The sequence below is a fragment of the Puma concolor genome, chromosome C1, assembly GCF_028749965.1.
Source record: "Puma concolor isolate L17-30 chromosome C1, mPumCon1.1.hap2, whole genome shotgun sequence".
NCBI lineage: Eukaryota > Metazoa > Chordata > Mammalia > Carnivora > Felidae > Puma > Puma concolor.
The window spans coordinates 40,801,427-40,828,655 of NC_141674.1; the positions used below are offsets into that span (position 1 = coordinate 40,801,427).

Genomic DNA, 27,229 nt, shown 5'->3' on the forward strand with positions numbered 1-27,229 from the left:
AAGGTGTACTGGAAGAAATCATAGCTGAGAACTTCCCTAAACTGGGGAAGGAAAAAGGCACTGAAATCCAAGAGGCACAGAGAACTCCCTTCAGACGTAACTTGAATCGATCTTCTGCACAACATATCACAGTAAAACTGGCAAAATACAAGGATAAAGAGAGAATTCTAAAGCAGCTAGGGATAAACATGCTCTAACATATAAAGGGAGACCGATAAGACTAGTGACGGATCTGTCTACTGAAACTTGGCAGGCCAGAAAGGAATGGCAGGAAATCTTCAATGTGATGAACAGAAAAAATATGCAGCCGAGAATCCTTTATCCAGCAAGTCTGTCATTTAGAATAGAAGGAGAGTAAAGGTCTCCCCCAAACAAAGATAATACCTATCCTTCTCAACTTTTCCAAAAAATTGAAAGGGAAGGAACACTTCCAGACTCATTCTATGAAGCCAGCATTGCTTTGATTCCTAAACCAGACAGAGACCCAGTAAAAAAAGAGAACTACAGGCCAATACCCCTGATGAACATGGATGCAAAAATTCTCAGTAAGATACTAGAAAATCGAATTCAACAGCATATAAAAAGAATTATTCACCATGATCAAGTGGGATTCATTCCTGGGCTGCAGGGCTGGTTCAACATTCGCAAATCAATCAATGTGATACATCACATTAATAAAAGAAAAGATAAGAACCACATGATCCTGTCAAGCGATGCAGAAAAAGCACTTGACAAAATTCAGCAAACTTTATTAATAAAAACCCTCGAGAAAGTCGGGATAGAAGGAACATACTTAAACATCATAAAAGCCATTTATGAAAAGCCCACAGCTAATATCATCCTCAATGGGGAAAAACTGACAGCTTTCCCCGAGATCAGGAACACGACAGGGATGTCCACTCTCACCACTGTTGTTTAACATAGTGTTGGAGGCTCTAGCATCAGCAATCAGACAACAAAAGGAAATCAAAGGCATCAAAATGGCAAAGATGAAGTTAAGCTTTCACTTTTCACAGATGACATGATATTATACATGGAAAACCCGACAGACTCCACCAAAAGTCTGCTAGAACTGATACATGAATTCAACAAAGTCGCAGGATACAAAATCAATGTACAGAAATCAGTTGCATTCTTATACACTAATAGTAAAGCAACAGAAAGGCAAATAAAGAAACTGATCCCATTCACAATTGTACCAAGAATCACAAAATACCTAGGAATAAACCTGACCAAAGATGTAAAAGATCTGTATGCTGAAAACTATAGAAAGCTTATGAAGGAAATTGAAGAAGATACAAAGAAATGGAAAAACATTCTATGCTCATGGATTGGGAGAATAAATATTGCTAAAATGTCAATACTACCCAAAGCTATCTACACATTCAATGCAATCCCAGTCAAAATTGCACCAGCATTCTTCTCGAAGCTAGAACAATCAATCCTAAAATTTGTATGGAACCACAAAAGGCCCCGAATAGCCAAAGGAATTCTGAAGAAGAAGACCAAAGCGGGAGGCATCACAATCCCAGACTTTAGCCTCTACTACAAAGCTGTAATCATCAAGACAGCATGGTATTGGCACAAAAACAGACACATAGACCAATGCAATAGAACAGAAACCCCAGAACTAGACCTACCAACGTATGGCCAACTCATCTTTGACAAAGCAGGAAAGAACATCCAATGGAAAAAAGACAGCCTCTTTAACAAATGGTGCTGGGAGAACTGGACAGCAACATGCAGAAGGATGAAACTCGACCACTTTCTTACACCATTCACAAAAACAAACTCAAAATGGATAAAGGACCTGAATGTGAGACAGGATATCATCAAAATCCTAGAGAAGCAAGCAGGGAAAAACCTCTCTGACCTCAGCCGCAGCAATTTCTTACTTGACACATCCCTAAAGGCAAGGGAATGAAAAGCAAAAATGAACTATTGGGACCTCATGAAGATAAAAAGCTTCTGCACAGCAAAGGAAACAATCACAAAACTAAAAGGCAACCAACGGAATGGGAAAAGATATTTGCAAATGACATATTGGACAAAGGGCTAGTATCCAAAATCTATAAAGAGCTCACCAAACTCCACACCCGAAAAACAAATAACCCAGTGAAGAAATGGGCAGAAAACATGAATAGACACTTCTCGAAAGAAGACATCCGGATGGCCAACAGGCACATGAAAAGATGCTCAATGTCGCTCCCCATCAGGGAAATACAAATCAAAGCCACACTCAGACATCACCTCACGCCAGTCAGAGTGGCTAAAATGAACAAAACAGGAGACTATAGATGCTGGAGAGGATGTGGAGAAACAGGAACCCTCTTGCACTTTTGATGGGAATGCAAACTGGTGCAGCCGCTCTGGAAAACACTGTGGAGGTTCCTCAAAAAATTAAAAATAGAACTGCCCTATGACCCAGCAGTAGTACTGCTAGGAATTTACCCAAGGGATACAGGAGTGCTGATGCATAGGGGCACTTGTACCCCAATGTTTATAGCAGCACTCTCAACAATAGCCAAATGATGGAAAGAGCCTAAATGTCCATCAACTGACGAATGGATAAAGAAATTGTGGTTTATGTACACAATGGAGTACTACGTGGCAATGAGAAAGAATGAAAGATGGCCTTTTTAGCTACGTGGATGGAACTGGAGAGTGTTATGCTAAGTGAAATAAGTCATACAGAGAAGTACAGATTCCATGTTTTCACTCCTATGTGGATCCTGAGAAACTTAATAGAAGACCATGGGGGAGGGGAAGAAAAAAATAATGGTTAGAGAGGGAAGGAGCCAAAACATAAGAGATTCTTAAAAACTGAGAACAAACTGAGGGTTTATGGGGGGTGGGCAGGAGGTGTGGTTGGGTGATGGGTACTGAGCAGGGAACCTGTTGGGATGAGCACTGGGTGTTGTAAGGAAACCAATTTGACAATAAATTTCATAATAAAAATAAACAAAAATAAATAAATAAATAAACAAACAAACAAACACCACTAAAACAAAGATGGGACACAAAGTAAAAGACAAATGGACAAATGTAAGTGTTCTGAAAAAGTACAAATAACATAATTTTTTAAATATAAGAAGGAAAAGAGGAAAATAGAATAAGCCCATAGCAAAAGGTAAACTTAAGTAATACTTAAAAATTGATAAATCACATAGTAACAGACTGAAGAGAAAACATGAGACTAAGAGCATTAAAAAAAGTTCAAGTATTGGGTTGCCTAGTTGGCTCAGTCAGTTAAACATCCTACTTCAGCTCAGGTCATGATGTTGCAGTTCTGAGTTCGAGCACCGCATTGCACTTTCTGCTGTCAGTACAAAGCCTGCTTTGGGTCCTCTGTCCCCCTCGCTTTCTGCCTCTCCCCTGCTTGCACGCATAGTCTTTATCTCTCAAAATAAACAAACATTAAAAAAAAAAAGTACAAGTAAAAAAGTAAACACAAGAACAAACATATAAGCCTTCTTAAATACCAATAATTTAAGAAAAGTAACTGTAAATAAAAGGAATGAAAATACACCTCATAGAAAGCAAAGCAAGTACAACAAAGTATGCATAATTATAAAATATTACGACATTACGGAGACGAAACACATCAATCACATTAGTGAATATGAACTGACATAACTGTTTAAAAAAACATTTTCTTTTTTTTTTAAATTTTTTTTCAACGTTTTTATTTATTTTTGGGACAGAGAGAGACAGAGCATGAACGGGGGAGGGGCAGAGAGAGAGGGAGACACAGAATCGGAAACAGGCTCCAGGCTCCGAGCCATCAGCCCAGAGCCCGACGCGGGGCTCGAACTCACGGACCGCGAGATCGTGACCTGGCTGAAGTCGGACGCTTAACCGACCGCGCCACCCAGGCGCCCCTAAAAAAACATTTTCAATTTGGCCCATGAAAGAGGTCTCAACTATATGTTATACATAAGACATTCATCCAAGATACAGTAACTCAAAATGACTAAAAATAAAATTTAAAAATCAAGCTAATGAAGACAAAAAGAGTAGTATATATATAGTAAATATGACAAGGTCACTTTTCTTTACAAAGGTCACTTTATAATGCTAAAAGCCACAATTCACAATGAAGATATTACTCTTAGGAATATGCTTGTGTGAAATAACATAGCAGCCAACTTCATGAAAGAAAAACTAAAAGATATTTAAAAAGACAGAAATACACTAATAATAGGAGACTAAATATAGCACTCTCAATACAAGACAGATCAAGTGGACAAAACATAAGAAAGGAGGTAGAAGATTTTATGGATATATATTAAATTCTACATTCTGATAGTAAAGAACACACCTCTCAAGAGCCAATGACAAACACAAAAATCAATCATAGGTTATAAAGACACATAATTTTCATGAAGTAGAAATGTTTAAGAACAACACTCTCTAAATCCAATACAGTAGAATTAGAACTAACAAAAACAAAAAAAACAGGAAGGACCTTACATCCAGAAATTTAAAAACCACCTACCAAACATTTATTAGAGAAAGAAAAACTCAAAACAGTGGTTTTTCAAAATAATGGCATTGGATCATTACAGAACTAGAAAAGAGTATTACTTCCAACCTTAAAATGGAAGGAGAGAGCCCCCGAGTTCATAACTTTTCTGGAACCCATTCACAGGGCAAACAACTGGCCTAAAATCTAAGAAAGGAACATGCAGAGAGAGACAAGGTGTCAGCACTGGCTTACTAGGTAGGGTAAGAGTTACACAGGAATGACCGACAAATTGGTAAAGACTAGCAGTGTACTGGTGAGAGAAGTTAAGGCCAATACAGGGGTTTGCAAGTTCTTACAGGCTCTTTTCTCTATGACCACCACCCACCAAGTGCTCACAGGGAAAAAAAAAAAAAAAAAAAAAAAAGGCAGAATCCTGAGAATCAAGAGTCTACTAAGGTACAAAACAAAGAGAATAGCAGCAGACACTGTGTGAGGGGCACAAAATTCTTTCAGGACCCTTCCATCTCCTTTGTAAAACAAAAGCCTTAGTTTGAGAGGACAGGGCAACAAACGTTGTCACCTTAGGGCACAGCTCATGTCCATGGTGACCAGAAGAGAAAACAAGAGGAAAACCCTCTACCTCAAGAAGAGGGACAGGAAAACATGCTGGGCTCAGAATTATAGCTGGAAAGAGACAGAAGCTTGGAGAAGGCCACAAACCCAAGACACAGGGATTTAATGCCTACAGAAGACTGAAGTATTGTCAGAACAACAGAGAATGCCATCCGGTCTCCATGACCAGTCTAGCTAGCAGACTGTTACTACAGACTGTAGATTGTTACTATAAGTAACTTGCAAGAGACACCCTCTCTGAAGCACAGCTCAAAGGAAAAACCAAAAGCTGAGGGTGCAGTGAACATTAAAACAACAAAAAAACAAAGAAATTCCAGCAAACCAGTCAACACCCTAAACACAAGGTATCACAAAAGGAATTTGAAGGCTTTGATGTACTGAGCAAAGCCAAAGGAGAAATAAATCTCAAATCCAACACAACACAAAATGAGATCAACTCAAACACCTGCACATTAATATGGTCAAACTATATGTAATATTAATTTAGTCTCAATAAAAAAAGAAAAAGGACTATTTAAAACCACAGATCCAAGTACACCAACCATAACTACAGAAGCTACACACACATACACACACACACACACACACACACACAGCCTCAGACAGATCATATTCAAAAAAAAAGAAAATCTTTAGTACAGCCAGAGGGGAGGAAAAAGATATTATAGAGGAACAAATATAAGAAAATCAACAGACTTCTCTCCAGAAACCATGCCAGCTAGAAGCTAATAGAGTGACACAGAACTTTTAAGTGCTAAAGGGAAAAGAAAAAAACCTTTCAGCCCAGAATTCCATACCCATTGAAAGCATCTTTCAAAAATGAAGAATAAAACTTTCTCAGAAAAACAAAAAACTGTGACAATTTATTGCCACCAAATCTACTCTACAAAAAATATTAAAGGAAGGGGGCACCTGGGTGGCTCAGTTGGTTAGGCATCTAACTTTTAATTTCAGCTCAGGTCATGATCTTGTGGTTCGTGGGTTCAAGCTCCATGTTGGGCTCTGCACTGGCAATGTAGAATCTGTTTGGGATTCTCTCTCTCTCCCTCTTTCTCCACCCTTCCCCTGCTCTTGCACTCTCTCAAAATAAACATACATACATAAATACATACATGAAGGAAGGAAGGAAGGAAGGAAGGAAGGAAGGAAGGAAGGAAGGAAGGAAGGAAGGAAGGAAGGAGTTCAGGCAGAAGGAATATGATACCAGACAAAAGCTTAAATCTACACAAAGAAAGGACACAAATGTTAAGTAAAATAAAATTATTTTCTCCATACATTTTATTGTTCTAAAAGAAAACTGTTTGAAGAAAAACCTGTCACAACATATTGTATTTATAGCACATGCAAAACTAAAACAACATGAGAACAAAAATACAAAAGATGGGAGAGAAGAATTAGAAACAAAGTGTTATATGGCCATCACACCACACATGAAGCAGTATATTACTATTTAAATGCAGATTCTGATTGTTTAAAGATTATTTTGCAAAACTAGGAAAACTACTAAAAATAGTTTTTAAGAATAATGTTTATAAGAATAGTGACAAATTAATAGAAGACAGAAAATCAGTGGGCAAAATTTTAACAGGATATTTATATAGTCTCAGAATATCTGCACATAAGACATTTACAAATTACCAAGAGGAAAACAGTAACTTTACAGTGAAGAAACCTGGGAGACATCATCTTAACCAAGTGTCAAAGTTAACATCACCAGTAATAAGACATACTGACATTAGACGTCTCCTGGTACAATGAGAAAGGCACAAAATCACATCTGTAGAGATATTCTTACCAAGAACGCATTTGTTCAGTCTATTATGAGAAAACACCAGACAGCTCCAAACTCAGGAATATGCTATGAAATACCTGATCAATACTCTCCAAAGGTGTCATGGTCATGAAACAAAGAACTAAGGAATTATCACAGATTAGAGAAGGCTACAAAAACACAAAAACTAAATGCACTGTGGATTCTAGCTTGAATCTTGAACCAAAATAAGTACACTAGTAAAATATCTAGTGATATTCAAATAAGGTCTATAGTTCAATTAATAATATTGTACCAACAGTAAAACAGTACTATTGTGATAGTATGGTACTAAAATTACCAATAGTACTGTACCAGTTGTACTAATTGTTACCACACCAACTATACTGTGCTGTGTTACCAACTATACTGTAAGATGTCAATGTGAACAGAAGTTGGATAAAGGATATCAAGAACCCTGAAGTATTCTGCAACTCTTCTATAATTTCTTAACATTTTAAAATATCCTCATGTTCTACACATACTGTTATCAATCATTATATGTTTTAAAAATATTCATCCTCTATGCATTAGATCAACCACTAAGAAAAAAAATAATAAATCACAAATTCAAGCCAGGTACTTATGAGAGTGCTATTAGACTTGCCATATCCCTAAAATACAGACCTCTGCCTATAGAGACTACTGACCTGACCTTTAGAAATATACCTCAATTTTGACATTCAGAAAAAGATAATCAACTTCCTGGTTTAAAAAAAAAAAAAGTCAACATGTTAGCAATAATGTGGTAATACATTAAGACTACTCAATTATCTTCAAAGATTTCTTCTACATAGCTGTTAGCCATAGATTAAAGGTATAGCATAATGATTTTCCAAGCTATATCCATGAATCAACATGTACACTTAGCCATAAAGTACATCCTTGCACACTCTAGGTGAAAGTCATCCTAATTCTTTCAACAATATTACCCATTCTCTTTAAGCCTGTACATGTATATGCACACTGTTTGGGTAAAGGGAAGAGGAACAATGTAGTAAAGGCACAATAACGGATACAATGCTTCAGAGACAAGTGTCCTAAGAGAAGAGGCTTCTAGATAAGAGAAAGGATCAGACCTCAAGTGAGCCTCAAAGGAAGGATAAGGGGTATGCCTGGGTGGCTCAGTCGGTTAAGTATTCAACTCTTGGTTTCAGCTCAAGTCACAATCTCATGGTTCATGAGTTTGAGACCCACATCATGTTCTGTGCTGACAGTGCAGAGCTTGCTTGGAATTCTCTCTCTCCCTCTTTCTGCCCCTCCCCTGCTCACTCTGTGTGCATCCCTCTCTCAAATAAATAAATAAATAAATAAATAAATAAATAAATAAATTTCTTTTAAGAAAAAGGGAAGATAAAATCTGAATGATCAATAAGGAAAAGGAAAAGCATAAGCTTAGCAAAAGGAATGCTTAAGGCATGTTGGAGATTATAGGCTAATTTGGCTGTATGAAGTCATACATGCTCTAGACTTATTATGGAAGCTCATCATAATGAATAGGGAAGGTTAAATGGGAGAGGGCTCTCAACATTAAGCTACAAAAGATCACCCAAATTCTGTGACAGAGGTATTCAAAGAACAACTCCACTGTTCAGTTTCCTGTAACTAAACTAGATACAGACAAAACATAGTTTACCTTAGAATACGTTGGTATCTGAAGAACTATGGAACTATGTTTTTAAGACATAGAGCAAGTATGTTTTGTACAGAAACCCATGCATAACAGAGAAAGAAGTATTAGACGATTACACCAAAATTACCAAAACATCAAGCTAAACAAAATACAAACCAAACAAAAAAAATCCAAAAATGGATTAAAAGAAAATTAAGTTGCTGAAAGTAGGTCTTAAGCATTCTTATTGCAAAAAAATTTTTTTTTTTTAAATTTTTTTTTTCAACATTTTTTTATTTATTTTTGGGACAGAGAGAGACAGAGCATGAACGGGGGAGGGGCAGAGAGAGAGGGAGACACAGAATCGGAAACAGGCTCCAGGCTCCGAGCCATCAGCCCAGAGCCTGACGCGGGGCTCGAACTCACGGACCGCGAGATCGTGACCTGGCTGAAGCCGGACGCTTAACCGACTGCGCCACCCAGGCACCCCGCAAAAAAAATTTTTTAATAAATTAATGAGAATGAAGAAAATGAGAAGCTACGGGGCTATAAAAGGAAATATAAATTTTTATGTGAACATATTATTTTAACTGCCTCTTCCTTAAATACAGAAGTATAACTAAAATTTTTAAAAAGTTATATTATTGCTAAGTAGCAAAATTTTTAAAAACTGTCAGTATAAATATGAAAACAGGAATTCTAAGTGCCATATTTTTCTTTCCTAAGCACACACTGATTTATGTCAGCTGATCCTAGAAACCAGCAAGAGGAACTGCAAGTCATCACACTTACAGGTGTGCTAACCAAGGACACTGCTGCAATGATATTTTGTTTAAAACAATTCAAGTAACAGAAATAAATTAGTTAAGTACCATATAAGAAGGTAACTTGTGGAAAATATACTCATTTTTTAAAATCAAGCTAACCTGTAGGTTAGCAAGCTTTATAAAATATCAAGATCAGGGGCACCTGGGCAGCTCAGTCAAGTTAAGCATCTGACTTCGGCTCAGGTCATGATCTCACAGTTCATGGGTTCGAGCCCTGGGGCAGGCTCTGTGCTGACATCTTGGAGCCTGGAGCGTGTTTCAGCTTCTGTGACTCCCCCTCTATCTGCCCCTCCCCTACTTGCATTCTGTCTGTCTCTCTCTCTCAAAAGTAAATAAAAATTTTTTAAAAAAACCATCAAAATCAAAATGCATCCGACAGAACTGATCAATTTTAAAAACAAAACCATTTAAATTTTTATTTTCTTTTAAATGTTCAAGCCTTAATTAAGTAGCATATACTACTTCTTTCATAACTAGCATAAAGCTTTTAGCTTAGTTTCACAGCAGTGAGCTGACTCCTCATGATTTCAATTAGTTTAACTGCATGTTCTAAAACATAGGTTAAACAAGTATACTAGAAATCAAAAAACAATAAATATTAGCCAGAGTTTCAAATTTCATTCAACAAAACATTCACACAACAAAATGTTCATTCACACAACAAAATGTGGGCACATTATTAATTAACCATAAATTAACACACCACTTTTTTTACTAGGTCTTAAAGTCTCTAAACTTTTACCTAACATAGGTTTTACAAAAGAGATGTTTGGGTCATGCAAGGAAGTACCTCTAGAATGAGATTATATTTAAAACAAAAGTAGTACAACATGGAGCAAAATCTAATGAAAAGATAAGCAGAAAGTCAAGTTGCAGTCAGGGGTAAAAACGTAGACATCAAACAATTATGTTTTGATAATGTGAACCACTGCTGAGGTTGGTAAACTGACAATTTCATGTTTGTAAAAATTTAAGTATTCTTCTAAAAGGTAGAATTCTTTCACATCCACTTAATCACACTTTAAATAGCAGTAGTCCTTCACTGTACTTAAGCTGTCTCCTGAGATGGAGAACTGATGAAAAACTTCAGACAGGTTGGGTCATGTGAAGAGCTTTCTTTATGTTAGCACAACCAGATTAGCACAACCAGAAATAAACAGAAGGAGAAAAGACAGAAAGGATTTGTTTTCAGACATACTACTTAAAAAGCTGCAACAGAAGACCATCTAAATGTTATTAGAGAGATAATTAAATCAGCCCAATCATATTCCTTGGTATCTGAGTTATCCTCCCTCTTTCCTCAAACTTTATATTTGCCAGGTAAGGAAGAGTACTAGCAATAAGTCTTTTAACAGCAAGTACTTGTCAAATATGCAAAAGATGGGGATGGAAAACAGACTTAAAAATTAAAGTGTGGGGGCACCTGGGTCGCTCAGTCGGTTTAGCATTCAACTTTGGCTCAGGTCATGATCTCATGGTTCGTGAGTTCAAGCCCCACATCAGGCTCTGACAGCTTGGAGTCTCTAGCCTACTTCAGATTCTGTGTCCCCCTCTTTCTCGGCCCTTCCCCTGCTCACACTCTGCCTCTCTCTCTCTCTCTCTCTCTCTCTCAAAAATAAATAAACATTTAAAAATTTAAAAAAAAAATTAAAGTGTACTAGTAAGAAAAAGCAGTCAAATAAGCATTTATTAAACAAATATCATGTGCCAAGACAAAATTAATAAGAAACACAATCCTGGAGCACCTGGTGGCTCTTGGTTAAGTGTCCAAATTCAGCTCAGGTCATGATCTCATGGTTCTTAAGTTTGAGCTCCACATCAGGCTCTCTGCTGTCAGCGCAGAGCCTATTTCAGATCCTCTGTACCTTCTCTCTCTGCCCCTCCCCCCATCTCTGCCCATTCCCCACTCACATGCATGTGCTTTCCCTCTCTCTCTCTCAAAAATAAACATTAAAAACAAAATGCAAGCACTTTCTTTCAGAATCTTAGAATCTATTTGAAAAAAATGCATAAATATATTTAAAGTACCACTAGGTAACCAAAGCAAAAGTTCTTTCACTTGACAATATGAAATTAGTTGTGAATGCCGGAAAGGAAAATATAGCAGTAAAGAGGAGATAGATACACACACACACTGCTATGGAAAATTTAATACCATGACTTTAAAGGCATGAACATTTTTATAGATTGACAGACAAGAGTTCAGAATCACAGCTTTACTTCTTATCAGATGCACAAGCATGTACAGTTTACTTTATTGGGCCTCAGTTTCTCATCTATAAAAAAAACCTAATACCTACCTATCCACCTTTTGGAACTGCTCTGAAGATTAAATGAAATAATGTAGGTAAACCACTTGACGTAATACCTAGCACAAAGTACACCCTCAATAAAAGGGCAGATGGTAGAGATGGAATGATAGTCAAATTACAAACTGAAAAAGTGAAAACTTCTGTAGAACAATGGGCTTATGGTCCCTCAAAAAGAAGGAAAACAAAGAAGGCTATAGCAGAGGAGAAATTAATATGAGATATTCCTTCACAATAACTTCTCTTTTGTCATAGCAAGGATCTGTGCAAGTATAAGCCAGTGTCTAATGGCCATTGATGAAGGGCAGCACTCAATGCTTGGCTGCTTTCTGATGACAACAGAGACTCATTATATCACTGGCTAAACTAGTTCATTCATAAAACTGCAGGTGTTCAAAACACTTGTATAAAGTAGAAAAGCAGTACACACTCAAGGAACTCTACAGCCACATCCTGAGTAGGGTAGCAAAAGAAATTTTCCTAAGGAATTTTAGGGTAATCATTAAGATACATTTCTTCAAAAGTGAAAATTGGTGTAATAGAAAGATCTCAAAGCACCTCAATGAATCTGAAAATGAGACAAATTATGTGGATGATAATTTTCCTTACGTTTGACTCTTCAGTGTTTACCACTACATACAAGCTTCTATTAATACAAATCTACCAATGAAGACTAGTAATTTAATAATGATCCAAAAATAAATAGGAAGATTTGTTTCATTTTTGCATTAATTTGAAACATGTAAAGATAAATACAAGCACTCTGAATAGAGTCTTTCTTCAGCAAAACAGCTATGTCAGCACAGGCAGAAAACTAGAGCAGAACTATGGTGCAAAGTTCAAAAATCATTCCCTAAGAGCATAGAGTACTTAATATGTAGTATGGCCAGGTTTACTTTTACTTTTTTTTTACTTTTACTTTTCATGTGGCACTGGGTTATCAAGTATATGTCAAATATCTTTCCCTAGATCTCCTTGAGCTTATTAGAAATTTTATTTTATTGAAGGAGTTTCATATATACAGACCTGTGAAACAACTGGCATAGCATCTTGTCCTGCCATTATCTACATTACAAAGTTGTTAAAAAGATTAAACAAAATGGTATGTATACAAGTATTCCAAACACTGATGAAGTTCTACTAAAATTTTTGCTTATATTACTATTCATATTTGATTTTTACAGAATCTTAATAGGAATTAGAACATAAATCAATTTTTCATAAACATTTCATGTATCAAGGGATCTTGAATGTAATTTAATCCAAACCCCTTATTATATGTAAAAAAAAGTTCAGAAAGAAGTAACTCAGCTTAGACCATACTCAATAAAAGAATGACAAGAGATTTGAAAAGCCAGCCTCCTGATTCAAGATGAATACAATGGGTTTTCACTATAGTTAACTGTCTCACATTTTGGTTACTCACAATTAACACAAACTATATAGATTTCTATTCTCCACTGGCACAAACTCTTCTGTACTGAAAACAAAAAATGAACACTGGGTCAAATCTGGAGCCTACATTAAAATTTATAGTGATTACATAGCATGCTTCCATGCAATCTTTGTAAGAGATTCTAATTCATTGGCAGTCATTCTTCCTTATGTGCTCATCTTTCTGGATATAAACTGAAAATACTCATCTGCAAGGAAGGAAATCAACCATAACAACGTTAATCTCTTAAATGTAAGTGAAAACAAGGTGAAAACTCAGTCTGAGGTAGATGGAGGCAGGCAGAGTAAAACTACAGTCTTCATTTCAAGTAAAACAGTAGCTCGAGATACTGCCCAACAGAATTAAAGTTCATGTGGGGTGCCTGGGTGGCTCAGTTGGTTAAATGTCTGACTTTGGCTCAGGTCATAATCTCGTGGTTTGTGGAATCGAGCCCCTTGTCGGATTCTGTGCTAACAGCTCAGAGCCTGGAACCTGCTTCAGATTCTGTGTCTGCTCCTCTCTCTGCCCCTCCCATGCTCATGCTCTGTCTCTCAATAATAAATAAAGGTTAAAAAAAGAAGAATTAAACTTCATGTTATTTTGTTTTCAGAATTTTTGCATATATAACCTACAGTTACCCCAAAATAGAGTCAACTGGGGAGTACTTAGAAAAGGGTTTGGAAGCACTAGTTTGTGAATAGCAATACAATGAAAATAATGTACAAGATCGGGATAAGTGACTAATAACTAAAATTCCTGGGACTCAGTGATATTTTCATACAGAATATGTAATTTGTGTCTACATCTATAAAATAGCAAAAATACTTGCAATCATTATTTTTCAAGAAGATATTCCCATTTGAGTATAATATACATGTATAAGAAACCAGATGTCTTATCAAATTTTCAGTACACTTATCAAAGTCAGCTACCATATATTGTTACTTTATTTAAGATCCTACTCTATCTAGCATAAATCTGGATAAACTGTAAACACTCAGTACTGATATAATGGGCTTTCTTAAAATCGTCACAATCCCAAACTCTGGTACCTAACTCACATTTCTCTACCCTTCTCTAGCAAAATGGGCACAAAAACACGGGAGAAGGTGAACTGATATATACAGGAAATCTTAAATATATTATGTCCAAGGTTTAAAACTCAAATTATGCAAACTGTTCCATAAGGCCCATAAAATATAGAGCAGTGATAATCATAATTTAGAAAGATAAAATACCCTGCACAGGCAAAATACATAAAACACCATATAAAAAGTGCCATGATACCAATGAAAAGTTTGAACTAGTAGTAAGTTATTCAAAATATTCAAGTTTCATTTTTTAAAAGCATAAACCTTGTATAAAAATAGGACAATGAGAGAATGTATAGAATATAGTTACACAGCACAGCAAATTTTTACTGTGGATACAAGTGGATTATTTGCAGAGAAAAGCCAGTTAGGACATATATTTCAAAAGAAACCCAAAGATTAAGGTTGTGAGAGAGATCCTGATGCTTTTGTGTGGGCCCGAAAAAGTGTGAAATTACATTTCTGCAGAAATTTAACCAGTGTTTTTAAGCCAAGTGCTATTACAATATTTTCCAAAATCAAATAACTGAGAAATAGTTGAAGAAGAGTACTCGTACCACGCAATTATTTAACACTACCTAGGAAAATTGTCCTTTACAATATTCTAGATAGAATGGACTGAAAAAAAGGCAGAATCAATTAATGTTTTACCCTTCAAAGCTAAAGAACATGGACCAACAGAAAGGACATTAGGAAAGAGTTTACATTCATTTCCTGCCCCCTCCCCTTGACACCACAACTGGTAATTTTCAGATGAAAGACTTGTACTCCATCACTCTAAGCCCACAACCTCACTTAACTCCATCCCATACTCCTTTCATCAATACCACACAAGATTAGCTTGGGGGGATTTTTAATCTCAAACAACAATTTATATCAACCTCTCCAAAAGACACCCTAAAAATACACAAACTAAATAATGCACGTGAGATTGCAAAAAAAAAAAAAAACTTCAAGACAAGAAACCTGCAGACATTATTCTGAATAAGTTCCTGACACTTTCCATCTCCATAGAAATCATGGACATGTCATCTATACAGTGCTCTGATAAAAATATAGCACAACAGGGGCGCCTGGGTGGCGCAGTCGGTTAAGCGTCCAACTTCAGCCAGGTCACGATCTCGCGGTCCGTGGGTTCGAGCCCCGCGTCGGGCTCTGGGCTGATGGCTCAGAGCCTGGAGCCTGTTTCCGATTCTGCGTCTCCCTCTTTCTCTGCCCCTACCCCGTTCATGCTCTGTCTCTCTCTGTCCCAAAAATAAATAAAAAAACGTTGAAAAACAATTTAAAAAAAAATATAGCACAACAGATTAGGAAGATACGGTGGCAGAGTAGGAGGACCCTAGGCTTGCCTCATCCCACAAATACAACTAGATAACTATCAAATCAACCAAAATGCACCAGAAATTTATCTGAAGACTGGCAGAACAAACTCCACAACTAAAGGAAGAAAAGAGGCCACCTCAAAGAAGGTACAAAATGCAGAGATGCAATTTGAGAGACAAACAGATCATGGCTGCTGTGGTGGGGAGAGCCCCAGTTGCAGACAAGGGTGAGAGAGCAGGATACAGGAGAACACATGGAAAAACGAATCCCCACAGCAATTGGCTTGGAAAGCGTCAGGGCCCAAATTTCAGGAGTTCTTGCAACCAGCAGGGGTTTAAGCCTAGAGTATTAAAGGTCAACATTCTTTGCTCTGAGAGAGCTCAAAGGACACTGTGGCTGCTCTTGAAGAGAAAGCAGGATAAACAGCCTATGGACATACAGCATGGAAACTGTTCTGAAGAGAACCTGAGGCAGTGGGGAGATTATTTGCTCATCTTGGAACATGTCCCAGAGAGGCAGCATTCACAGAGAGACCCTGCTGGAAACAATGGAACTGGCAGATACCACTTCCCCCCACCCACCCCTCAGCATAAGCACAGGGCCACCAGCAGGAACAAGCACAGTGCCGACACTTGCTACCTAACTTGCTTAAACTAAGCCCCACCTCCCCATATTTCAGAAGAACCACCTTCCCAATCACAATTGCCTCAGTCCCAGTGGGGTGGCCTCTCCCCAAGAAGACCCACCCAAAACCCCCGCCAACACCATGACGCCCACCCAGGAGTTTTGCAAGGCCTTTCTTCCAGTGGTGGCAACTACAGTTCTCATTTCATAAGCAGACCAGAACATACCTAGTTAAAACATGCCATATTCAGGGGCACCCAGGTGGCTCAGTCAATTAAGCATCTGACTTCAGCTCAGGTCATGATCTCATGGTTCGTGAGTTCGAGCCCCATGTCGGGCTCTGTACTGACAGCTCAGAGCCTGGAGCCTGCTTCAGATTCTGTGTCTCCCCTCTCTCTGCCCCTTCCCCGCTTGTGCTCTGTCTCTCAAAAATAAATAAATGTTAAAAAAAAAAAAAATGCCACCTTCAGGCCAAGGACCAAACACTGCCCAACCCAGGCAAAGAGAGCCTCTGCAGACAACTGGCCTGAAGGATAAAGTGGTCAGGACAAAACAGAGCACATGCAGCACTCATGGGGACATTTCTGGAAGCGCCAGGCCCTAGGCAAATAGGATACACTACACTGCACGGCACTAGAGGACTTCTTCATAAAACCATTACCCTCAAGAAAAGGAAATGTTGATGACTTTCCTAACACAGAGAAAAGGGAACAGAGACTTAGGAAAAATAAGAAGACAGGAATTTGTCCCAAATGAAAGAATAGAATCAGACCACAGCTGCAGATCTAAGTGAAACAGATATAAGTAACATGGTTGATGGAGAATTTAAAGCTACTTACTGAAATTGAGAAAAAAGTGGTAGACATCAGTGAGACAATTAACCCAGATAAGGTATAACATAGCAGAGATAAAGAGCTAAATAATCAAAATGAAAAATACACTTGATGTAATGAACAACAGGATGAAAGAAGCAGAGAAATGAATTACTGACCTAGAAGACAGAATAATGTATAGTTATCTAGCTGAACAAAAGAGGAAACAGAATTATGCAATACTGGAATAGACTTAAGAAACTCAGTGATTCCATCAAACATAATGATGTTCATTTTATAGGAGCCTAGAAAGAAGAGAGAAAAGGGGGGAAGAGAATTTATTTGATGAAATAGCTAAAAACTTCCCTAATCTGGGGAAGGAAACAGACATCCAGATCCAGGAGGCATGGAGAACCCCCATCAAAATCAAAAAAAGAAGACCCACAAGACATACTGTAATTAAAATGACAAAATTTACCAATAAAGAAAATACTAAAAGCAGTCAGATAAAAAAAGGTACATACAAAAGAAACCGCATAAAGCTATCAGCAGATTTCTCAGCAGAACCTTCCAAGCCAGAAAGGAGTGGCATGATATATTCAGAGTGCTTAAGGGGAAAAACCTGCAGCCAAGAATACTCTGTACAGCAAGGCTATCATTCACAATAGAAAGAGAGATAAATAATTTCCCAAACAATAACTAAAGGAGTTTATGATCACTAAACCAGCCCTGCAAGAAATATCAAAAGGGACTCGAGTGGAAAGGAAAGAGAAAAAAAAAAAAAGACAGTATAAAGGTAGGAAACACAAAAGTAGTCAAAGTGAGTATTCTTGTAAAAAAAAAAAAAAACAGTCAAGGAACTTACAATATAAAAGTACATAGCATATGATACCATATACCTAAAATAGGGGGAGGAAAGGAGTAAAGAATGGGTTCAAACTTAAACAACCATGAATTTAATATGGACTGCTATATGCAGAAGATGTTATATACAAACCTAATGGTAACAACAAATCAAAAACTACTAATACACATACAAAGAATAAAAACAAAGAAATCCAAATATATGACTAAAGAAAACAAGGAACCCATGAAAGAAAGACAAGAAAGGATCAGGGAAAATTTTCAGAAACAACCACAATACAAGCGATAAAAAGGCAATAAATACATTTCTATCAATACCTACTTTGAATATAAATGGACTAAATGCTCCAATCAAAAGACATGAGGTGACAGAATGGATTAAACAAACAAACAATGGCCCATGTGTAGGTTGCCTACAAGACTCATTTTAGACCTAGAGACACCTGCAGATAAAAAGTGAGAGGATGAAGATGCCAAAAGAAAGCCAGAGTAGCAATACTTATAGCAGACAAAATAGACTAAAACAAAGTCTGGGGGCACCTGGGTGGCTCAGTAGGTTAAGCATATAACTCTTGATTTCAGCTCAGGTCATGATCTCACAGTTTATGAGACCAGGCCCCATGTCAGGCTCTGTGCTGACAGTGCAGAGCCTGCATGGGATTCTCTTTCTCCCTCTGTCTCTGCCCCTCCCCCATTCATGCTGTTTCTGTCTCTCTCAAACTAAATAAATAAACTTTAAAAAGTTTGGTTAAAAATAAAAAATGAAAATAATAAGCATAAATAAGTAAAGTTTAAAAACAAAACAAAGTCTATAAAAAGACAAAGAAGGACAATATATAATAAAGGGGACAATCCAACAAGATATTATAATTGTAAATATTTATGTACCCAACATGAAAGCACCCAAATACATAAAACAGTTAATAACAAACATAATTGATAAATAATAATAATAATAACAATAATAATAGTAGTAGGGGACATTAATATCCCACCGACATCAAATAGGTCATTTAAACAGAAAATCAACAAAGAAACAACGGCTTTGAATGAACCACTGGGCCAGATGGACTTAACAGATATATTCAGAACATTCAACCCTAAAAACAAATACACATTCTTTTCAAGTACACAAGGAACATTCTCCAAAATACATCACATATTGGGCCGCAAAACAGGTCTCATCAAACTTACAAAGAGTGAAGTCATACCATGCATCTTTTCTGACCACAAAGCTATGAAACTAGAAACCAACCACAAGAAAAAAATCTGGAAAGAGCAGAAATACAGAGAGGTTACATAACAGGCTACTTAATAGTGAGTGGGTCAACAAATAAAAGAAGAAATTAAAAAGTACATGGAAACAAATGAAAACACAATTCAAAACCTTGGGAGGCAGCAAATGTGGTTCTAAGAGAGAAGTTTATAACAATACAGGCTTACCTCAAGAACCAAGAAAAATCTCAAATAAATAACCTAATGATGCACCTAAAGAAGCCAGAAAAAGAACAAAACCTAAAACGAGCAAAAGGCAGGAAATAATAAAGATTAGAGCGGAAATAAATGATGTAGAAACTTAAAAAATAATAAATCAATGAAACTAGGAGTTGGTTCCTTGAAAAAAAAAATCAATAAAATTGATAGACCTCTAGCCAGATTTAACAAGAAAAAAAAGGAAAGGACCCAAATAAATAAAATCACAAATAAGAGAGGACAAATAACAATAGATATCACAGAAATACAATCATAAGAGAACATTATGAAAAACAATATACCAACAAATTGGACAACCTAGAAGAAATGAATAAACAGAAACAAAATGGAAACAAAAATACATAGAAATTTGAACAGACTAATTACCAGCAAAAACACTGAATCAGAAATCAAAAAACTCCCAACAGGGCTGCCTGGGTAGCTCAATTAGCGTAGCATCCAACTCTTAATTTTGGCTCATGTCATGATCTAGGGTTGTTGGATCAAGCCCCACATCAAGCTCTACACTGAGCATGGAGCCTGCTTAAGATTCTTTCTCTCCCTTTGCCCCTCTCTCCCCTGCTCTCGCATGCGTGCTCTCTCTCTCCCTCTCTCTCTAGAATAAAAAAATAAATAAAAACATTTAAAAAATTTTTTAAACTCCCAACAAACAAAGGTTAAGACCAAATGGCTTCACAAGCAAATTCTACCAAACATTTAAAGAAGAATTAATACCTATTCTTCGCAAACTATCCCAAAAGATAGAAAAGGAAGGAAAACTTCATTCATTCTATGAGGCCAGTATTACTGATACCAAAACCAAAGACACCACAAGAAAAGAGACCTAGAGGCCATTATCTCTGAAAAACACAGATGCAGAAATCCTCAACAAAATATTAGCAAATAGAATCCTACAATACATTAAAAATATCATTCACCATAATCAAGTGGGATTTACTCCTGGGATGCAAGGATGGTTCAATGGCTAAACAATCAATGTGATACATCGTGTTAGTAAGAGAAAAAATAAAAACTATGATCATCTCAATAGATGCAGAAAAAGCATCTGACAAAGTACAACATCCATTCATGATAAAAACCCTGAACAAAGTAGGTTTAGAGGGAACATACATCAACATAATAAAGGCCATATATGACAAACCCACAGTTAACATCATCCTTAATGGAGAAAAACTGAGAGCCTTTCCCTTCAGGTCAGGAGCAACACAAGGATGTCCATTCTCACCACTTTCATTCAATATAGTACTGGAAGTCCTAGCCACAGCAATCTCACAACAAAAAGAAACAAAAGGTATTCAAATAGGTAAGGAAGAAGTAAAACTCTCATTATTTGCAGATGACATGAAAACCCTCAAGACTCCACCAAAAAAAAACCGCTAGAACTGATACACTCATTCAGTGAAGTCACCGGGATACAAAATCAATCTACAGAAATCTGTTGCAATTCCATACAACAATAATGAAGCAGCAGAAAGAGAAATTAAGAAAACAATCCCACTTACAACTGCACCAAAAATAATAAGATAACTAGGAATAAACCTAACCAAAGAGGTAAAAGACCTGTACTCTGAAAACTATAAAACACTGATGAAAGAAACTGAAGATGACATAAACAAAGGGAAAGGCATTCCATGCTCACAGGCTAGAAGAACTAATACTGTTAAAATGTCTACACCCAAAGCAATCTACATATTTAGTGCAATCCTTATCAAAATACGACAAGCACTTTTCACAGAACTGAAACAAACAATCCTAAAATTAATATGGAACCACAAAATACCCCAAATAGAGCAATTCTGAAAACAAAAGGCAAGCTGCATCCCAGTTCCAGACTTCAACTTATATTACAAAGCTATAGTAATCAAAACAGTATGGTACTGGCACAAAAATAGAAACGTAGATCAATGGAACAGAATAAAAGTCCAGAAATAAACCCACAATTATATGGTCAATTAATTTTTGACAAAGCAGAAGAGAATATCCAATGGGAAAAAGTCTCTTCAACAAATTATGTTGAGAAAACTGGACAGCTACATGCAAAAAGCATAAAACTGGACCACCTTCTTTCACCATACACAAAAATAAATTCAAAATGGATTAAAGCCCTAAATGTAAGACCTGAAACTATAAAAATCATAGAAGAGAGTACAAGCAATAATCTCTCTGACATCAGCCAGACCGATTTTTTTCTAGACAGATTCCTTGAGGCAAAGGGAAAGCAAAATTAAACTACTGGGCCTTCATCAAAATAAAAAGCCTCTACACAGCAAAGGAAACAATTGATAAAACTAAAGGCAACCTATGGAATGGGAGAATATATTTGCCAATGACATATCTGATAAGAGTTAGTATCCATAATACATAAAAAATTGATACAATTCCATGCCCAAGAAACAAATAATCCAATCTAAAAATGGGCAGAAAACATGAACAAACATTTCTCCAGAGAAGACATCCAGATGGTCAACAGACACATGAAAAGATGCACAACATCACTCAATTCAGGGAAATGCAAATCAAAACTACAACCAGATATTACCTCATGCCTGTAATAATGGCTAAACTTAACAAAACAGGAAACAACAGGTGTTGGCAAGGATGCCAAGAAAGGGAACCCTCTTGCATTGATGGTAGGAATGCAAACTGGTACAGCCACTCTGGAAAACAGCATGGAGGTTTCTCAACAAGTTAAAAGTAGAGGGGCACCTGGGTGGCTCAGTCGTTGAGTGTCAGATTTCGGCTCAGGTCTTGATCTTGCTTGCGGCTTGTGAGTTTAAGCCCCACATGGGGCTCTTTGCTGAAAGCTCAGAGCCTGGTGCTTGCTTTGGATTCTGAGTCTCTCTCTCTCTCTTTCTCTCTCTCTCCCTCTCTGCCCCTCCCCCACTCAAGCTTGCTCTCTCTTTCAAAATAAATAAACATTAAAAAAATTTTTAAGTTAAAAATAGAACTACCCTATAATCAATCTAGCAATGGCACAACTGTTTAACCAAAGGATACAAAAACACTAATTCAGGGGCGCCTGGGTGGCGCTGTCGGTTAAGTATCCGACTTCAGCCAGGTCACGATCTCGCAGTCCGTGAGTTCGAGCCCCGCGTCAGGCTCTGGGCTGATGGCTCGGAGCCTGGACCCTGTTTCCGATTCTGTGTCTCCCTCTCTCTCTGCCCCTCCCCCGTTCATGCTCTGTCTCTCTCTGTCCCAAAAATAAATAAATGTTGAAAAAAAAAAATTTAAAAAAAAAAACAAAAACACTAATTCAAAGGGATATATACACTCCAATATTTACAGCAGCATTACTTACAATAGCCAAATTATGGAAGCAGCCTAACTGTCCATTGACTGATGAATGGATAAAGCAGACATGGTATATATATATACAATGAAATATTATTCAGCCATAAAAAAGAATAAAATCTTACCATTTGCAATGACATGGATGGAGCTACAGAGTATAATGCCAAGAGTAATAAGTCAGTCAGAAAAAAACAAATACCATATGATTTCACTCATATGTGGAATTTAAGAAACAAAACAAATAAGCAAAGGGGGGGAAAAAGACACACACCAAGAAACAGATTCTTAATCATAGAGAACAAACTAATAAGGGTCATCAGAAGGGAGGTGAGCAGGGAGGAAGTGTGAAATATGTGATGGAGATTAAAGAGTGCATGTGTCATGATGAGCAGAGGGTGATTAACAGAAAAACTTAAAAGAAAAAAAGAAGGAAAGAATAAAAATATGTTTAAAAGAAGATTGTATCATTGTAAAAGCATGGATTTCAAGTCAGACCATAATTTCAAGCATTTGTAAACTCTGACAAGTACCAAAGGTGTTCTTTGAACATTTTTCTTATATGAAAAATAATGAAGCTCTGGTTTAATGAAATAGACAATCTCAAAAATGTACATATTAATGCAACCATCCTGGAAGGCAATTGACTATAAATATCCAAAAACTTAAATATATATATAATTTGACCCAGAAATTCACTTATGATTTGAATTTATTCAATATCTTCTAGGAAAATAATAGGTTACACACACCACGATGTTCAACAATATTCTCTACAGTAATGTGTATATTAGCAAAACACTGCAAAAATCCTAAATGTCTAACAGCATAGGACTGACTGGTAAAATTATGCTACAACCATCCCTTGAAATACCATGCAAACATTAGAAGAACATTAAAAAGAATAACCAGTCACATTTATTTAGATAAAGACATTCGTGATACACTGTTGTGAAAAATGCACATTACAAAACAGGAGGACTAGAACTAACTCATCTGTATTTAGAAAAATTTAATCACACAATTAAAAGAAAACACCCTTGCATAATATACTAGAAAATGTTAAACAATTAGTTGTACAAGCTGAAAATAAAGATTTTTCGTATTTTGAGTACAAAAATTAAAAGTAGTAAATCTTCACAAAACACATAGATAATTAATGGTTGATTATATAAATGCATGCATGGACTTGAACACAGCTGGATATCTAATCTCAGCTCTCTAAGCCCACATCTCAAGTTTTTACCTCTGAAAATTAACACTTCTTCAAAATTGTAATTTGGACTTTTTTAGGATTTCAAAGGCACTGAGGGACACCTGTGTCATCCCAACACAACCAGTATTATTCCAATACTGTTAAACAATTCATGTTTATGAGGAACTTGGGTGGTTCAATTGGTTAAGCATCTGACTTCGGCTCAGGTCATAATCTCACAGTTGATGGGTTCAAGTCCCACATCAGGTTCTGTGCTGACAGCTCAGAGCCTGGAGCCTGCTTTGGATTCTGGGTCTCCCTCTCTCTTTGCCCCTCCCCCACTCATGCTCTGTCTCGGTCTCTCAAAAATCAACGTTAAAAAAAATTTTTTTTTAAACAACTCATAAATTACAATTCTGTAGTGCTGTGTCCGGACTTGATTTATGAGTTACTGCCTCCCACCATTCAAAACATTAAACCACTTCTAAAATAAACTGTCTGAAGTTCACTAAAAAAAAATGTTTTAACCACACAAGAATGTCATTTCTTTAATAGCTTTAGAAAGGGGTGATCAATAGTGAGAGCTCCAGGAAGTGAGGAGGAAACATCAAATAGAATTATTCTGACATTTAGACATGTCTGACTTTTCTCTCCTACCAAGCATCTCAATCAAAATATTTCAGGGGAAGAGGAACCTTAATACACAGTGAGAAGAGAACAACTTTAAGAACCATATAATTATCTAAGAATTCATAATAATTTAGTAATTTAATACTGAACTAAATATGAACTTCATATTAAAGATAAGACATTTAGATTTTGTGCACTGAGATTAAAATTATTAATGGCTATGGTATGCTGAATCATCTATAAGGAATGTTAAGGACACTGAAAAATTAATAAAATTTGATTACTGGTCAGGTAAAGAAAAAATTCTTGAAATAATTCTGAGGAAACAAACACTGTATGATCTCACTTTTATGTGGAATCTAAAAGAAAATGGAATTCACAGAAACAGATTAGATTGGTGGTTATCAGGGGTAGGGCAGAATGAAGGTGGTCAAAAAATACAAATTTCCAGGTATAAAATGAATAAATGGGGATCTAATGTACAGCAAGGCAATTAGAGTTAACAAAACTACACTGTATACTTCAAAATTGCTAAAAGAGTAAATCTTAAAAGTTTTTATCACACACAGAAAAGTAACTGTGAGATGACAGATATGTTAACTAACCTTATTGTGTTGATCATGTCACAATATACATGTATATCAAATCATCAGGTTATACACCTTAAATTTATATGCTATATGCCAATTATATCTCAACAAAGCTGCAAAAAAGAAAAAAAAGAAGTACTTACCACTAAGTCCCAATTATTTTGTTCAAGCAATGTAATAGCTTCATCAATGTTTTCAATGCCAGTACATGCCTGGAAACAAAGTAAGAATTTTAGATATGAGTTTGCGAATGGGGAGGTTAATCTTAAAAAGGTAAAGAGCATAATGTGTAATTTAAGTTTGAAAAGGTATGTGAATAAAGCCAAGACACTAAATCCCTAACACATCTTAGCATTTTACAAATATGGTTTGAAAATTAATTACAAAGTAAATTTACACTGCACTGAAATAAAAGACAATGAAGCAGTAACAGAAAGCTATGTTTAAATCTTGAGCTTTAGAGCCTAGAATAATCTCTAGATTTCTAACAGCCCAGAGCTTTTATTAAAACATTTCTGATGACAACCATGTAAAAAGAACTTCAACCCATACCTATACAAAATGTAACTCAAAATAAATAACAGATTTAAAGTAAAACCTAAAACTATTAAAACTTCTAGATCTGTGCTTTCTGATATCGTAGCCACTAGACATACATGGATAGGGAGTCCCTGAAATGTGCCTCAACTGAGTTAAGATATGCTGTGTGAAATACACGTGAGGGTGGCAGTTAGAACAAAAATTAAAACATAAATTCTTTATTTTTAAGGGGCACCTGGGTGGCTCAGTCAGTTAAGGGCCCAACTTTGGCGCAGGCTGTAATTTCACAGTTCGTGAGTTCAAGGCCCACTAGGCCCACATCAGGTTCTACACTGACATTGCAGAGCCTACTTGGGATTCTCTCTCTCCCTCTCTATTCCTCCCCAACTGCGCACACAGGCCCTCACTCTCTCTCTAAAAAATAAAGAAGCTTTTAAAAAAATTATTAAAAGAATTAATAATAATTTTTCAGAGCGCTTGGCTGGCTCAGTTGGTAAAGCATGCAACTCTTCATCTCAGGGTTGTAAGTTCGAGCCCCACAGTGGGTGTAGACACATTACTTAAAATCAAAACCTTTAAAAATAATAATTTTTCTATTAAATGTGTGTTGAGATGACCATTTTGAACATACTGGCTTAATTAAAACATAATTTTTTTAGGTTTATTTATTTGGGAGAGAGCTTGCACAGCATGGAGCAGAGAAGGAGACAGAGAATCCCAAACAGGCTCCACAATGTCAGCACAGAGCCCAATGTGGAGCTTGAACTCACGAACCATGAGAGCATGACTTGAACCAAAATCAAGAGTAAGACACTTAACCAACTGAGCCAACCAGGTGCCCCATTTTACTTTCTTAATACTAAAGAAAGGATACTAAAACCTTTCTAGTTACATTTATTAATTCCATTCTAATTTTAGTGCTGAAAACATATGAAGAATCTAAGAAATCTTCAGGAGCCTTAGACACAACAGCTAAAGTAAAGCCCAAAAATACTGATAAAATGGACTTCATTAAAATTAAGAATCACTGCACTTTGAAAGACACTGTTAAGGTTATGAAAAGCCAGGCCACACACTGGGAGAAAATATCAGCAAAACACACCTAATAAAAGATTAATAACCAAAATATAAGAAGAAGTCTCAAAACTCAATTAAAATAAATAATAAAGAGGCACCTGGTGGCTCAGTCGGCTGAGCAACCGACTCTTGATTTCAGTTCAGGTCATGATTTTAGGGTTTGGGGGTTCAAGCCCCACACTGGGCTCTGCACTGACACTGCGGAGCCAGCTTGGGACGGTCTCTCCCTCTCTGTCTGCCCCTCTCCTGCTCATGCTCTTTCTCTCTCTCTCCAAATAAATAAACATAATTAATAAACAAATGGATGGATGGATGGATGGATGGATGGATGGATGGATGGCAAAAGATTTCAACAGAAACTTCCCCAAAGAAGATACACAAATAAATACACATGAAAAAATGTTCAACAGCATTAGTTAATAGGAATATGTAAAACAAACAGAGATGCCACTTCAATACACTAGAGTGTCTAAAATCCAAAACACTAACATCAAGTGATGGTAAGGATGCAGAAGAACCAGAACTCTCATACACTGATATATGTATTACATAAGAATCTCAAAATTATATGGCCACTTTGCAAAGTTAGTTAGCAATTTTCTTAGAA

The 27,229-nt window shown here is 36.6% G+C and overlaps 1 protein-coding gene across 3 annotated transcripts in view; it reads right to left on the reverse strand.

Moving 5' to 3' along the window:
- Positions 1 to 27,229, reverse strand: part of FAF1 (Fas associated factor 1) — a 514,886-nt gene that overhangs the window by 415,359 nt on the left and 72,298 nt on the right. For all 3 annotated transcript variants that reach the window (XM_086716934.1, XM_086716936.1, XM_086716935.1), the window contains exon 2: positions 25,149 to 25,217. In XM_086716934.1, coding sequence (XP_086573060.1) covers positions 25,149 to 25,217 — 69 coding nt within the window. The remainder of the gene's footprint in view (positions 1 to 25,148; positions 25,218 to 27,229) is intronic.